At 32.5% G+C, this 17,825-nt stretch overlaps 2 protein-coding genes across 2 annotated transcripts in view; one reads left to right on the plus strand and one right to left on the minus strand.

The window, feature by feature from the left end:
* LOC132556485 (proton myo-inositol cotransporter-like) overlaps positions 1–5,105 on the plus strand; it is a 48,164-nt gene extending 43,059 nt beyond the window's left edge. The window contains exons 4-9 of the mRNA XM_060220895.1: positions 887–998; positions 1,738–1,901; positions 2,423–2,537; positions 2,667–2,908; positions 3,418–3,570; positions 4,879–5,105. Of these exons, the coding sequence (XP_060076878.1) occupies positions 887–998; positions 1,738–1,901; positions 2,423–2,537; positions 2,667–2,908; positions 3,418–3,570; positions 4,879–5,105 (1,013 nt within the window). The remainder of the gene's footprint in view (positions 1–886; positions 999–1,737; positions 1,902–2,422; positions 2,538–2,666; positions 2,909–3,417; positions 3,571–4,878) is intronic.
* Positions 5,106–8,911: 3,806 nt separating this feature from the next.
* Positions 8,912–13,762, minus strand: LOC132556481 (uncharacterized; the record flags this gene model as incomplete). The annotated part of the gene is made up of 10 exons (XM_060220890.1): positions 8,912–9,502; positions 9,753–9,781; positions 9,924–9,999; positions 10,109–10,148; positions 10,468–10,517; positions 11,048–11,141; positions 11,776–12,608; positions 12,892–13,033; positions 13,194–13,344; positions 13,630–13,762. Coding segments are annotated over 10 exons (2,088 nt in total), but the record flags the coding sequence as incomplete, so codon positions are not given.
* Positions 13,763–17,825: the final 4,063 nt, after the last annotated feature.

A 17,825-nucleotide genomic window follows, 5' to 3' on the forward strand; every position in this document is an offset into this window, starting at 1 on the left:
AGAACATTACAATTCTTTTGAGGTATTAAGATATATAGGACGACTGCTTCATCGATTGTAGATTGAAATAATGGTTAATACGATGCTGCCCTTCTTTATTCAGCATTACTTGATCATGTCTGTTCTTAATAAAGGACACCGTATTTGATATTTCATGATATTTTGGAATTTTATTCTTAAATCACAAAGGCATGCCTTTGATACATTGTACGTGAAGATGACACAATGAACTTTCGATTGATTTTCACGTCAACAAAGCACTGAACCATGTGATGATATTGATAGTCAATATAACAAGAAACAGATTTAAACTTGTCTGTAATAAGGAAAGCAAGTTGATCTCTTAGATCCTAGATCGATAGATAATACTACTTGATAATATCCCAGTTTAATGATTATACTGCATTAAACGCCATCTGTTTCTAATCATATCAAGTATTCGCAAATCTGTAATAAAACAATAATTCAATAATTACGCTGACATGAAAAATCGTAATAGAATCATGATTAGCTGCTATTTTAGCTCCACTTTTGTCAATATCAGTATGTAGCTTCCCCTAATATGCACTTATACATAGACTCTGGCAATCGCTATTGACATAGCAACGGAAGTTCATTTGTATGACAGGTGAATAACAGCTGTGTCTGGCTTCACTGTCACTAAAAACCCTATCATTTACCAGAAAATTGATATAAAGTCTTAACCTTCAATCAAATTTAAACGAATTCGGCATTTTCTGCAAGAATTCCGACACTTTTCAGTTCTGGGATCAATATGGAATCTGAAATAATTCGTCTCATACATGTAAAGTCTTTGATAACGTCGATTCCGATTTAACGAATTCCCCGGAGCGATAGAATTTAACAGAAATCATCTTTCTTCCAGCAAAGATGCCTATCATTATCCAAATGATACAAACACCATCCATCCGACGGGCTCTGATCGTGGGATGCAGTTTACAGCTGTTTCAGCAGGTCGCTGGAATCAATACAGTTATGTAAGTATCAGAGTCGTCATTTGAGACAAAACCAAACTAAAACTTTGCACCACTCCGAATATAAAGTTATTTTAACATGAAAACATTGCCTTGTTTTATTGAAGTTTTATACAAATCATGGCAATTAATATGTAAATTTTGACACCTCGATATTTTTTTATTTCGCGATGCTATTTATTTATCTGAATTACTTTCACTTATGTGTTTTTGTACAAAGTTTAAAATTACCAGAGATTACCGGGGTAGAATATGATGCTTTGCATGCCATGGTTTAAATAATTTTAAGGTTCCGAGTGCAAAGATTAAATTAATTCAATATTTGAACTTTTGATTTTATTTGATAATTTTCTTTCGTCGCACGTTTTTATTGTAGGCTAAGAACATCACTCGCGAGTCCTGGAAGGATAAAATCTAATTGACTTTACTTATCTTATTTAAATTTCGTATGGACACATGGTATCCACTTGTGTCTTTTGTACACGTATTAAAAGTCATTATAATTATTCTATTATATATAATTATACAGTTTATAAAAAAATCTATCTTTAAAAAATATTGTGTAAAGTGTTTCCGTGTCCAAGATCTTATATGAAAAAACAACGAAAGTAATTTCTTTTATTTTCCTAACCCTACCGGTAAAATAGTAATTCAATTTAACATAATTTTATTAGTTTCGCCTAAAACAATTATTTCTGTGATGCAATTACATTGAAGTGTTATTAACTTTCTCCATAAACAGGTATTACAGTGCTACAATCATACGGATGTCGGGAGTGAAGGGAGACGAAACGGCTATTTGGCTGTCTGCTGTTACTTCTTTCGTCAATTTTGTTTTCACCATTCTTGGTTTATACTTGGTTGAAAAAATTGGAAGACGTGCTCTAACGCTTGGCAGTCTGATAGGTAAGAATAGGTGAAGCTATCGTTATCATTACATGTATGATAACGTTATTTGTTACTGCTTGACCTATTCGTCTGCAGACAACTAGTTTATTTCTCGACTAATGCGTTCACAAATATACCTAAAAGCTTTTCATCTTTTTAAAGTGGTTTTGGTATATGCTGTAACTTAATTTTGGAAAGATTTTTACTTCGTTCATAGTACCTTGAAAGGATTTTTTTTATCACCGTGCATCATTAATGGAAATCGATTAAAACCGCGTATAGTTTTCCTTGCAATATTCTTGTTTTAAAGTGTTTGCGATTGTATATTTACAATTACGAGGTGTTTTCATTTTTGTTTGATTGTGCGCCACAGGCTCGATAAGTGGCATGCTATTCAACCAAGTGTGCAATTTGGCTAAATATATTAGTATTGTCATTTGATTTGTTGGTACTGTCATTCTGCTTTAACCAAATATTAACAGTTAGGCTTTGTCTCTGTTTATCTTTGTTCATGCAATAATTGTGTACTTCTTATAAAGGTGCTGTTATAAGCTTAGCTTGGCTGGCCATTGGTTTCCATCTCTCAGCTCTCTACACACCAGCTGTTACTAATATAGAAAGTGTATCGGCCAAATCTCCTTGTTCAACACTAACGTAAGTCTTTAGTGATTTTCCAAGCAATTACAAGATATCCATGCATGCTTGTCGTTTGTGATATATAACCTTTCTCCAATGCCTGTTCCAGTTTTTGTTTATTATTATTAAATCATTTTCTATTTATAGAACCTGTAATCAGTGTATGAGAGCTCTGGAGTGCGGATATTGTTATTTAGACAATATAAGAGGACCATTAAATAGTTCCTGTTTACCGACCGACTACGAGGATCCTTGGCAATCTACAATTGGTCGATGTAATACAACATCTTTGGCTGGAAACCTAACATGGGCGTATGACTACTGTCCGACTGATTACTCATGGATGCCAATGGCGGGATTAGTTCTCTATCTTATATTCTTTGCACCCGGTAAGACATGCATAAAGAACACTTTTCTTCGTTATGTTTAGATAAACGTTTGGTTCACTTTCGAAGGAGACTATGGAAGCATATTTCGTAAGAGACGAAAAAAAGACACCCAACGGTGAACAAAATTCCAATATTTCAAAATAAATTGTGTACAAGATAAACTATGCTGAATAATTTATTAAAGTGCACAATGCACTATCACAGTTTTCTATTGCGATTTCTTGATACCAGGAATTAGAGATATGGAAAGTTAAGAAGTTAAGAATTTAATTATTAGAATTAGCACAAGTACTACTAAATTGAAGGTGCGTCCACCAGCAAAGACTTTTCAATTCGATATTTTCAGATTAACTAAATACTGTATGTTATCCTAGCAAACCTCAGGAATTCGCAAAACTGTCTTTAGCGCACAGCTTCATATTTTGTCAGCTTTTTACTTGTAAATATTACAATATCGTGAATTTGATTTCATGTCATATCGTACATGCTTTCTTCGGTTATATTTACAGGTATGGGACCCATGCCATGGACTATAAATTCCGAAATATATCCTTTATGGGCAAGAAGCACTGGAAATGCTGCTTCAACATTTACAAACTGGATATTTAATCTTGCCGTCTCTATGTCTTTTATAAGCCTTACCGAAACGTTAACGAGACAGGGTATGTACTCTTATATCTCTATATATATACATCCCTGTTAACAGGACAGTTTATGCTTAAGCAATAACTGCCTTTCGTGTTAGATCCAAAACCGAAGTTTATCTCGTATTGTAGTCACGCCAGTCACGTGAATTTTCTATGTGATTAGCCATAGGCATTCCAAGTTTGTTGAATCATTAGGCTGAAGCAAAAAAGAAATTTGAATGTTGATGCATTATTCTCCTATGAATAGATTCCACAACGACAGAAATAAAAAAAAAGTTATCACGTATCAGATGTGTGTTTCTTTAAACCCTTTTAAAATCCGAGGCAGGAAAAAACTTTCTCAGATTTTTTGGTAGTGTTACTGTATAGTCCATCTTTATCTTCATTAAAAAAAACTCAAAACATTTAATACCGGAAGCACTTAAAATTACGATATGTGTTCAATAGTATTCTTGAATTAAGCTTTTTTTAGCCTAACGTAGATTTGTGTTCGATGTGATCATTTTGCCTATCTCAAGTAAATGCATTTGTCGATTAAAGTTTGCATTTTACATGTCAAATGCGATAATCTTTACAGTGACTTGACCACCTCCTTTATCAACAACGGTCGTGTTTCTGTCCATTGTTAGTTCGCCAATCCCATTTTCTGTACTATTGTTTGCCTCATACATAGCATAAATATCATATATGGTTTCGTGAAGCTGTCAAGAGGAAGAATGAAAATGAAACCGATTTATCATTTCTTACAATGGAACATTTTCTCCATGCAATTCTGTAAAGCCCACGGTGTATTGCGAGAAACGTCCCAGTTGATTGATAGCTTACATCCAATGGCGCAAGTGATGCACGGCGTTAATATCTTTGCAAAGTGGTCACGTTGAAATGTTAAGCTGGTGGGACCTGAAAAGTTGTCAAAACAGCATTTTCTAATATCTAGTCTTTGTATACATGGATATTTAAAGTTTAATTGTACTCGGTTTTTATCAGTAACTGCCAGCGTAAAACACTTTGCTGAACATCCTTTTATCCATCAGCATAATATCAATCACACCATTCGAATCATTTTTGTCTGTGTAAAGAAGGATAATGCGTAGATAACATGATGTCTGATAGGATCATATTGGCTGTAAACTTATAGGCACTCGAATATGAATTTCATTAGATATATAAACGTATATAGACCTAAGTTCTTAATGGTGGCAGTGTATTGATTATCATGATGGACTGAAAAATCTTTGCAATGAAGCAACTGGGTGTCATTTCAACTTGATTACAAATATCATTACCATGTTTAAATTCAATGTATTTTTCTTCTGTTTTAAGGAACGTTTTGCCTTTACGCGGGGATGGCGTTAATAGGAGTCATAACGTTAGGCTTTTTGCTACCTGAGACAAAGGGAAAGAGTTTGGAAGAAGTAGAAGGTCTCTTTGCTCAACCATGGTGCAGCGGAGGACAACCGATTAGCTACAACACAAAAACAATTCAATATGTACACATACGTGGTCTTAATAGAGATGGTCGAGAATCTGAATTAGACTCTCCAGAATGATTAAAATTAAGTCAAATGTTTTCATTAGCTACCAGTGTTATTCCTCATTATAAAGTTGTGGTTTTTATCATTTTTATGAAAGCCGAAAAGTTTTGATGGAGTGCTAGTTAATCAATGATCTCCTATTGATGTTTTTTTTTAGAAAATGACTGTTGGTGCATAAATGGCTTGTATTTTCGCTGTCCAGAAGTCCCATTTGTACTTCATTTATAAAGACGGATCATCGCTGAATTTTAATACCTTTTATCATTTAAATTCAAATATTCACACCAATGTATATTATGCCTGTACATTCAATATATAACATATTACGAACAAATACGAACAAAACGTACCCTTTATCGTACCAAATGAAACTTATAAATAACACGAAAGGTAATTATTTTTGCAAAAAACTTTTCATTATGGCACCATTTACGTTTTTATTGGCATGGGTTTTCCTGGCTTAATTTTTTCCCGAAAACTAAAAATTTGTACAATAAGTCAAAAGATAATTGAAATTTGTGTTCACGTTAAACAATTCTGTACTATTTCGTCGCAGAAAACCATTACTTTTAATCCATGAGGTCATTATTTTACCAATAAGATAAGAATAATTTGATTAAAAATGTTATCTCCCTCCGCTGTTACTATTACGTTTTTGTTTGAGAATAATTTCAAATATTGTCCCTTTTGAACTTGTTTTGTTAGTATCATTATATTTTCATTTCTGAAGGGATAAAACGACTCTTATTGAAAATGTGATATGCAATTTATCCGTATTTAGTCTGTAAATGACGGATATTAACAGTCTCATTGCAAGTTGTATATATTATCAAACGATAAATACAAGAAAATACAAATAACGGGAAATTGCTACTCGAATATTCTTAAAATTAACTTTAACTAGAGGGCAAGGAAGGTATTTCTTATCGTGATAGTGTTACCGCCCGTCCGTCATTAAACTATTTTCTTAAAGTAATTTCCGTTCAATAACCAAGAGGCCTAGTCGTGATATAAGTTATAATTATACTCTGATGTAGGGATGTCAAAATGAAATGATTTAGTTTGAATTTAGATTGACTAACTTCCGTTGTCGCAGGTGCTAAATTCGTTACAATAATGGGTTACCAAGAGGATATGGTTTCGTATTTGCCGTAGAACAAGTTGGGATAATGGACAATTTTGTTTTTTTTTTTTTTTAATGAATAACCTTGATCAATTCTCGAGTTCACTCCTGTAAAAAAAGTGTCAGTATCATTTAACTTCTTTTGTATGATGAACAGGTTGGAGCCTTGATAGTTGAAAGTTGTCTTGATATGTGTAAATGTCTGGGTCCTTTACTTTCGAATGCATGACATTTAACCATCATTCAAGGTTTTCACATTCGAACCGGGTCGTGATATTTGGCGAAACGATGAGTGAATAATAGGATATAAGTAACAGACTTTAGTTTATATGATTATAAATTGAAAACATCGTATTTCAATGATATGCCCGACTCCTTTATATAAATATAATGCATTACAATTTAGGTTTGAATTCATATCAACTATATATATCTACATGTTAATTCCGATAGAGTAATAAAAGGTAAAATGAATATAAAAATAATACTAAAACAATTCTAATGTAATCATTGACATTATTATAATCAGTATCATTTACATTTTGATGAATCAAACAGGAACATCACACCATGAAATGAACATGTTTAATGTACTTTCGAAATAATGGAGTGAAGGTGGAGAGTGCAGATATGATTTTATTTTGATTATTTATTTATTTTTTGTTTAAGAAATCCTTAATAACTTCTCAGGACACAGTTTATGATGAAGAGAGATCAAACCAGGTATGGTTAACATGTCTTTTGCCATTTGTTATTTTCAGTTTCACCATCGATCTCTTTAGGGAACCGCAAGCTGTCAGTTTCTGTCTTTATTCGTTTTTGTCTCTTTCTTTGATTCTTCCTCTCTTTCTTTCTTTCTTATAAGTAGCTGTTCTCAACATTTGGATCGTATGCGTTACTGTAATTGGTCTGTGTATTTTACCGTCAGCTTAATAAATGAAGAATTGGTGAAAATATTTACTCTATTGCTTTACTGCCGGTAAAATAAGACTTCAATCTATGTGAAATTAAGCAATAGGTTTAAATGGTCGACTTCACCATTTCAAGTAGATGTCTTTTCAACTTAATGGACATAAACATTCATTACAACATCAAACACAGAAACGTAGTTACCACAGAAACAGATAGTAAAACACTAGGCTTGAAAAAGAAAACGTGCATTTATTGACACACAAAATTCGTTCACGTCCAAAACAAACTCCTTGTATACTTCAATACACAATTGCACAATATCATAAAATCCTAGTCAAATTAAGCGTAGTTTCCATTTGTCTGTACGCATTGATTATTCCAACTCGTATATCATATAGGTTTATGGTGTAGACTTGTTCCATTTGATGGATATGTCTCGTAAGAGTAATTTTTTATCATTCCCGACTAGAGTCTGTGTAGAAGTCTGTCTCATTATATATAACATATTGCAGCTGGAATAAATGCTTTATGGTGCTAAGCCATTATCAACTATTTTTCCTACAAATAATGTGTTCAAAAGTCAAGGGCTCTACTGATGCTTTAAATTTATAACAAAACAATCAGTGTGGATACAATGAATTGGAATCACATCGGTCATTTCTGTCAAAAATGCGATCAAGACACCTAAAACCTGTCAAAACGTTTTTGAGACTTCCAAATAATGTTATCACAGCGGGTATGAAAAGTAAGCGATTTGTCAGGTTTTGTACCAAACGAACGGTATCTGATTACTAAAGTATTACGTTTGAAACCCCGAATTTTTTTTTTTTTTTTTTTTTTAATAATTACAAGCCCATTTAAGAATAACATTTATACATGTATACGTTATTGTTACTCTTTTAACGCTTAATTTGCAGTTCTTCATAAGCAAATACTTCAGAAATGTCTAGAAAGCAAATTAGAATGTGATAATGTCTGTGTATGTTATAAATCATCTGTATGTATCATGTGCCAATATTACTCATACTATTTAAAACCTACACGCAACACGTAGTTGAAGAACCTAAAAGCAATTGCCAATTAGCCCCATATACATATGTGGACAGTATCGTGTATATGTATGTATATTATCGTATGTTGGTCTATAACGGATATGGATGGCGATAACTTATTATACAGATACATCTATATGTGTCATATGCCAATATTACCTATACTATTAAAAATTGTACGCGATACGTAGTTGAAACCCCTAAAAAGCAATTGCCAATTAGCCTCCGGTTAGTATTTATTTTCTATCGAAAAAGTATTCTTTTGTGATGTAGATGTCTGAATTAATTCAAAGATTCCAATTACAGATATCCGTTTATATAATCACATACAATTTTTTTTTTTTTTTTTTTGCTTGATATTCTTTCAAATAACGATCTTCATTAAGTATTACGTACCAAAATATATAAATTAAATACATACGAGATTGTGAGTGTCTATATGTTATACAATCGTTTTGTACAATCCAATAGAACAGCAATATTTTGTGATCATAGTTTAGTTACATTAAACATGTCGTTCAATGTTATGTGGAATTATTTTTGTGATAATGAATAAAGTATCTAATTTGTTTTAAATTTGTGATTTCCTTTATTTCTTGCTTTCTTCATTTTTTCACACTGTTAAAGAGGAGACCCCTCCTGTAGAGAATGAAATCGTGCTACAAAGTACGGTTACAAAGGAAATATAAGCAACATTTCTTCACTGTTTCTATTTTATCCAGTCAACTGTTATACTATTTTTGTACTCGGTAAGTCATAGACAACAATATCTTTTTTACAAAGGACTAAGTCCTTTTCCTTGACCTCAAGCAGTACGCATTTTCTACTTCATTTATATTGTTCTTTCCCGATTCCAAAACAGATTCTTCTCTCTCGACATTTTCATGTCTTAGTTTGATTGGTTTGACCGAGAACTGTCGATGACACTGAGAACTAGAGAGTATACGTTGTAAAGAATCCGGCGCATTATTAATCCTTGGAGAATATTGTGTAGCTTTTTCACACGTCTCATTTTCAATGGTTGATGTACTCGCATCGCAATATCTTGTCTCACCAATGTTGAAGTGACTCTCCGTTCGAGATGATGATTCTGAAACCTTAATCTCTTTTGAATCATCTGATTTTAAAATATGTTTTTCAGGGACCTCGGAATGCGATTCCTTTAATGTATTATCAGACCCTTCAACCGGTGGTTGGGAACAGTTAAGTTCCGTTTGCGGGTTGTATCTGTCATACTCGAAGTCATAACTGCAATTTTCTACCACTCTTGTCAATATATCGTTCATGGCATTCTTTACCTCTTCGTCTTCACTTGGAAATAACACCTGTGGAAAAACAACTTGAATTTGATATAACTCAAACTTACTCTCAGTGGATCTGATTCATATTTCTATATTTTATGATACTTCTACACTCGATCACATTTGATAACACACTTTACACTGAAAATGTTTTGATAAAATTTACTAGATATTAGACAAAAACTTTTACCTTGCGTTTATATATTTCAAATTTAACACTAAATTTTTAGTAAAGCGCACTGGATCTCATTTCATAAAAGAAAACATACAATACCTCTTCTTCAACCTGATGTGTTCGTGATTCTGAAATGCAATAAAGTATCCTTTGAGAAAGGTAAAATATTTAATAAAGGTTAGTGTATGGATGTATTATCTGCCAACTGCAAATAACCACTGAGAATGATACAGATGAATCTTTATCAGAAGTTTAAGTGTCATTAAATACCTTCTTCGTGCTGAATGTCAAATTCATCTACCAACATCCATTCGTCCATTTTGTCCTGTTTTTCGAGTTCATGCATCTGAAAATGCGTACAATTACAGTAAAGACGTGCATGTAATTAGAACTACAAAGATTTTGATAACGTTTACATACACAATCAAAGCTACACATGTTAATTCTACACTTACCTCATCTAAGATCTCCATCATCCCATTTCCTTGTTTTGTGCTGTAGGAGAGAAAACTATATCAATATAAATATATCTATACTATGCAACTTTTAATTGCATTTCCCTGTATAATTTCGTCGTTCATTTTCACAAGTAGGTAGGGAAATCGCTGACCATTTACCAAAGGCATTTAAATGTCTTCATATAATAAGTCTTATCTATAGACAAGACAGGTCCGTCTTTTGTAAAAAAAAAAAAAAAAATATATATATATATATATATATATATATACATCGAAATATGATTTTCAGCGAGTTTATAACTATACCAACAAATGCATCAATCTGACTTAAAATCTAAAGTGAGTATCATATTCACAACTGTTTCTTATCAACTTCTTCCTCTTTTTCTGTTTGGTTTTCAACAATCTGAAATAGATAAAAATGTGCATATTTTTCAAAAACCAAAACCGGTATCTCATTTAAGAATATCGCACACAGAGGGATAAATCGATATTTCGTATTATCTTAAATGTGCGAAATAAAACAACAAATATGGAGTCAGCATATCAACAGAATCTTAGTTTAAACGCAAGTTCTATGAACTATGGCAAAATATGAAAAGAAGAAATATTTACACGGAAACTCCTTCAAAGGTACAAAGGAAATAAGACTGGGTATTTCTGAAGACTAAATGTCTTCTACTTCATCCACAAGACCTGACAAGTAAATCTTAGTCAATCCAAGTAAGAAATGTCCCGTTCCAAAATTACGACAGGGTTAAGAACAACGGAACAACTGGACATCGGGGGAAAATCTTTACAGTTTATGGTTTTAAAATTGCATCATTATACCACTTTTTACTATTCATTTGGAAAGTTAATTTGTAATTAACACGGATTTAAATGTCATAATACTATTAGGTGAATTTGATACAAAAAAAAAAAAAAAACCATTACACTGATAGAAGCCGATTCTTTAGGTGAATATTGATTGCTGGTTGTCTCTGGAAAAGAAGCCGTCTCTGATATTGATGCATGTTCCATTTTGAACCTATATAGAATAGGGCAAAACAATAAAAAAAACAACATTTTCAAGTTAGGCTCTATAGAAATCTTACTGACAGCTAATCATAAATAGGATATAAGAAAGTTAAATAGCGATACACAGAAACATCCAAAAATATAGCGATGATCATTAAACTAACAGCATTTAAGTTAAATCGTCTGATTGTGTCGTACTTGAATCTATTATTCCTTAAAAAGTGGACATATAAGTTTGATTGTAATACAACATTAACAAGTGTGTTGAAATCGTGAAATAATCGAGCAAGACTAAGCGTAGAGTCTCTCTAATTCAGTGTGACAATGAAGTTAACATTACAAATCTGTTACAAAATAACATGAAAACACTTAAAATCGTGTAATTTTTTTTCAAATCTCATTCAATAGTTCACGTTAATCAAATTTGAATACTCTGTAATTATCTTAAACGAAAAATGTTACGAATTTTCCAATTTTTTCGCTTTACTTTTTTAAAATCGAAGTGTTATATAGTCTATCAAATACTTTGACATTTCATCTGATTAACTTGTCACAATTGCTTTGAAGTTATGCCAGTAAATGACTTCCTTCATTGTAAGAGAACAAAATACCCTAAAAAAGAATTTCACAATGACAAAACCCACCTCTGATGGATAGTAGAACCTCTGAAATCGTTAAAAGTTGTCAAAAACGACTCCTGACTGCTAGGCAACATATGCATCCGATTAGGTGCCCAGTCGGTATCCTGCTGAACTGAAGGTTTATCGTGGTTTACAACAGATTGCAATTGCATCCTTGGTGTGAATTTATGTGATGGAGTTTGAAAGTTTGCTTCCTCCAAATATCTGGTTTGGTCTTTCACTTCATCCTTTTCCTTCACTGGATATTGAGAACTATAAAACTTCAGCTTTGGTGGTGTTTGAAACGGAAGATCATCTGACGACAATTCATCAACAAGTGGTGTTTGTATAAAGTCTTCTCCTTGAAAAACGTTAGATCTCAACTTCGAATCAATATTTGGTAGCCGTTCGACATCACTCATGTCTGAAAGTTCAATATTTTCACGTAAATGTCCTAATCCAAGTTTGGATATCCGATTTTCTTCGCTCCGATACTTCCTTACTGGTGTCATCTGAAAGTCCTCTGTGATGAACATGTTTTTTCCTAAGGGATTGACTGGTGTTGATTTAGAAACAAATGGTACAACATGTGCAGGGACGTATGTACCTGGATCACCAGATACCTTGCTTTGGTCCTGTGTTAAATTCATCCCGAGCAAATCAGTGGTAAAATTTTTATCCTTGGTGGAACAATAACTTTGACGGTATGGTTCAAAAGTAATTTTATGTTTTTTATTCGGCAGTCTAGAGTGCTTGAACATTTCGTCGGTTAATTTTCTATTCCATATTTTCCTTTCGTTATCGATCAAATCACCTTCAGTGCTGGTTGTTTGCGAACGCCTTGGTACGTCGGGTATCTATATAGCACAATTAGGAAGGCTGGACAATGTATTATCAAACAAATCATTCCAAGTTATCACCTAGAACCTAACTTGTTCAGGGTTTTCAAGAGGGACCTAAGACATGTAAATTCAAACTTCATCAACAACACTAACTGAACGTGAAATATGTGGTAAAGTCTATGTTTAATACTGTGTTAACAAAGCATTCTCATCATTTGTTATAGTATCACGATATAAACACTTCATTTCAGTAGTTCGTTATACAACTTTTTTAAAGTTAATTGTTTCGATACTTTACCTTGAACTTGCTTTGGCTGTATTTAAATTGCGTTGAAAGATGATGGCTCTCATCGCTTGCACCTAACCTGGAATATTTTTGACTTGGTTTAGGGAAAAACAAATCGCCATCATCTTGCGAACTTTTCACTTTCCTGTCGACTCTGCAATATTAACAAATTATATACAAGGAAATTAAATTAATTTCAAAGTAATAACACTTTTAACAACTATTCCCTGGTAGGCCATTCTCATCTCAGTCTTTATAGTCTTATTAATCATCTCAAGAAAGATAACTCTATGATGAAAAGCATATATACGCACTGTTTGTGATGACTTGCTTCCAAACGTTGCAACTTTGAAGGAGTTTTGATCGGCGAAGACGGACCCAAGTCAAGATCTGGACGGAACATTGAACTTTTGGATCTAAACTTGTCAAGATCTAGCACTTTCAGAGGTCGACGTGGCTGCTGAACTAAAAAACAAAAACTCCAGTTTTGACGCTGTTATATATCGCAGTTTTCGTGATATATTCTCAAATGAGTCCGGGTATTTTTTTATTCAAAAATTCCAACGTCCGACAATTTATGATAATCTTTCATTAAATATAAAACATGTCATTATCATATAACAATTATCGACTGAGATGTTTATAAGTTGTAGTATGGACTAGAGCATATATTAAGCTTATTAACCAATTCCTAAGAATATATTCAGTAAAATGTGTTATTATCCTTATCTAAAATCATTTCGTACTCACATGTAAAAGTATCCGAATGAATGCTTGAAATAGTCTGAATTGCTTTTAAATCTTCGCTATGCTTCCTGCTAGATGTTGTCACTTTGTGCCGATGAGCTGTCTTCGCATTAAATTTCTTTCTCTCGAAGAATTCCTAATGTAAGATATTTGTCAATTTAAGATTTTTTTTTTTTCATCATTAATTTGTGAAACATGTGTTGTTTTATAGGTATAACCTGCTATCCTGCAGGAAGAAATTGATTTCGAAAATAAGTGTAATTAAAGACAGCTGAAAATGCTCATTGTAAATCCTCGTGTCTGTAGGTGAACATCAATTGTAACTCCTGTAACCTTAGTGTCCGCGTGTGAAGACAGAAGGTAGATGTTGGATATTTCAAGTTTACCGAATGTTACGTATTTTCATAGGAGTTACAAAACTTGAAGTTACCTTTAAAATCGAAAACAAAACCAGACCTATGTTCCATTGAATGCATAGACACGGGAGTAGAAACCGTATCCGAATATGGGTAAAGTTGAAAGGGAACCGCATAGAAAATGAAGCCGGGTATATTTTCAACATTGAATATTGAACCGGGAAGTCGTGTAAACTGGAACCTAATAGAGATCACATTTACCGATTCATTGAAAGTTGACCCCAGAATATCATGACATATTTTGCTACGATGGAATATTAAGTTCCATATTCAACGTTAAAAATGGCCCTCACAATATTATGATATATTATCCATTTGGTAATAGGGGTTAATATTCAATTTTGAAAATGGGCCCCAAAATGTAATAGAACCCCACTAACTCATTTGAATGGACACTGGTTCCATATTTAAAGCTGAAATGTTTATTTTAATACAGATAAAAAGGATCCGTTTTGAAATTTGACTTGGAGATGTATCACAATCATTTGGTTCATTATTAATTATTCATATTCATTTCCAATGTTCTATAATACTATGTTTTCTTTGTTGCTTTCTGAGATTAGATATGATGACAGTTTTTTTCCTGTTGTGTTGAATATAGCTGTTATAACATTATTCTTCGCGTGTATCAGTCAAGGAACTTTAGCCAATTTCGATCTATCGCATATTTTGTGAAGGGATATAATATTGAAGGTTCCGTTGGAACAGAGGGCTGGCCGATATAGAGACACTTTCCTATGTATCTGAATTCCTACAATTTCGCTACTTAAACGAGATTTAATTTTCCGTGCGGATTTTAGTTTTTCGAGTCGAACTATGGCTATATTCCATAAGAAGTGTCCTGGTACACTATAATAAAGCTTTTAAAGCTTGAGACAAACTTTCACTATCTTGTTATGCAAGTTTTCTTTAATACAAAATGGATAGCGACACAACAAATGCACTAGCCTAGTTCTTCCTAATGCTAGGGAGGTCAGCTCAAAAAATGAACCACCTAGAAAACATTTTAAAACATGTTTTTTGGACAAAACTCAAAGAAAGAGGAATTTTGGTGCAAAAATTTTGGAAATCGGTTGAGCGGTTCAAAAGTTACATCAATTTTTGTACCTCGAAAAGCGACCCTTTTTCTGTTTTTGGCAAATAGTCCCTAAAAGAGGCATGTTTGAGGCCTTATATCTGAAAATGTGGTTATGATATGTATTGTCTGATTGTTGTAGGGTGCCAAGTTCCCCTTAGGCTTCAAAAAGAAACATTTACTTAGTTTAGGTGGGGACAGATAAAAAAAAAATTGGCAGCTGAACATGAGGAATTATTCGTTTGGACTTAGTTTTTTTGCGAAATGTGTCGGCACCCCTCTTTGCTAGACTACCACTTTTGAAGAACTTTATCTTAAAAAGTAATAACCCAATTTATCCAAATCTCCTTATTTTTACAGATCACAATGCATTTTCTTGAAAAAAAATTCCAGTTAGGGTTTAAGATCATTATTTTTTTTAATATTTTGATATCAAATACCCTGCGCAGCCCCTTTTTGAGACGAAATCAAAAATTTCAGAAAAAATGACTTTTTTGATGCAGAAAGCTCAAAAAAAATCTGGAATTTTTTTATATGGTGTTTCTTGTTGATCTTTGTATGTTTTATCAGAAAATATGTAATATTTCCCCTTAATTTTTTTTTTGAAAGCAACAGCTCCAAAATATAGCTGCCAAAGAGGTATATTTTTAGCCCCGAAAAGACGAAAAATAACATTTTTTCAGGACAAAAAGATCTTCAACTACTCCCAGGTGGTAATAAAATGACAATTTATATAAGAATGCTTATTTCTACATACAAATGATCAAGTTTTAACTCAAAACAACAATTTTTTGCAACATTTAAGATTGTTTTTCTACGTTTTGAAAATTTTGGATAAAACCTGAAATTTGTGTTTAATCATGAAATGCGAGAAGAATATAAACTATTGTATGGTGTATAAGGTATCATTTTAAAGATAGAAATATGTAGAATGCAACTAGCAAATATTTGTACCTCTATCTATTAACAGCACCAAGTATTTCTATAAAAACCTAGCCCTACCCCAAAATCAAACATTCTCAGAAGGTGAACCCAGCCCCCAATTTTTTTTTACTCCTACAAACAATATCATTTAAGAAAAAATGTTCCTGTTGACATTAGTTCACCTTTTATAAGCCTTAAGAGTTGAAACACGGTTATTCTTGTCTTTATAAGTTTATCCTTAAGATTAAGATAAAAGCACAAAAAATAGGTAAATCTGTCATTATCTAGCATAAGTTACTTTTAACATCAATGTTAAAATTTAACGGTCATAAAAATTGTTATCTAATTAATTCATTGATAGTGTTGAAAAAAAAAGTAAAAACAATCATCACATCCTTATCAAACTGCAAATAAAAAAGTGTATTGGATTGTAAATAAAACTTATCACACTTACCAAAAATAAAATGAAAATCAGTATATCAGAGCGTGTAAACAAACTAAAAAGAAAATAAATCAAAATAATTTTTTTTTTTTAGAAAAAGATTTATTTAGATTAAAAATTAAATAAAATAAATCACAATTATTATTCTTCCTCTGAAAAATTTGACAAATTAAAAAGGTAAAATAAAACTTAAATAAATAAAAGAGATTTTAAAAAGTGTCATAAATTAGCAAAACAATTAAAAATATAAAGAATTTCAACAAAATAAATAAAACAACTTTCTTTCACTTCAACAATACCCCCTTGCATTGATAAAGAAGGGCAGTTCTTACATTCAGAAGGAATTTAACAACCAAGATATAGACCAAAATCAACTTTCTGAGTTAAGAAGTATGGGCTAGTTGAGAGGGAGTATAATCATGATATTTGACAGAGAAAATTGTTTTCTCATCAAATGTTCATGCATTTATTTCATGGAAAATAATTTGTATTTGTGAAGTATGGTTCTGTGTTCAGAAAATGTTTTTTTTATACCCCCAAATATATTTTTCTTAACCACAGCAACTATCTCCGTTTTTTCTTTTGTTCTAAAACATACTTTTATATAAATCCTAAAGATAATCGAATGTTTCCTTTGATATTTAACATAAAACCCCAAAAATGTTCCGAATGGACATACTGATGTCATGAACGTGTCCCATTGGTCAATTTTGTTTACCGGGTCGGGAGGATTTGCACCCGGCCTGCAGCAGCAGCAAAGTTCGATAACTCATACGAACAAAACATTGTGGCAAAAGTCATTCAAATATCCAATGATTTCCGCTGGCTGCTCTTGTTATTTTGTTGAAACCTTGGTTACCAATCGCTAGAGGAAGGTCCAGGCTACCAAAATCCGAGTGATCCCTGTTCGCGGCGAAGTGATATCACGGTAAAAAAACACTGTTTTGCAAATTTATATTTTTTACAGTGTGATCCCTATACTTTTTCAAAAGAGATCACTCAGTTTCAAAAACTAGACTATATTTCCTAAATTTTAAGCCATTAATGGTAAAAATTGGTCCAGTAATAGCCAGCGGATTTAATTCTGAACTTGGCACACTTGTTGACACATAAATCAACATGGCGGCCGAATTTTTGGAAACGACTTCACTTCGAACTCCATGCAATGGTAGGAATTTATATCTTATTACAAAATGATTACCAAAATAGGAAAATATAAGTCTTGAACTTTATTTTGATATATTTTTATCCCCCAACTACGCTTATTTGATATTTTAATTTTAGTGTGAAAAACCCGAAAAAATGGGGTTTTTTGCTCCAACAGAACGTAATAAGCCTGTAA

Source organism: Ylistrum balloti, unplaced genomic scaffold (genome assembly GCF_031769215.1).
Source record: "Ylistrum balloti isolate Yb309-2 unplaced genomic scaffold, AGI_CSIRO_Ybal_v1 Utg370572, whole genome shotgun sequence".
In the NCBI taxonomy this organism is placed as follows: Eukaryota; Metazoa; Mollusca; class Bivalvia; order Pectinida; family Pectinidae; genus Ylistrum; species Ylistrum balloti.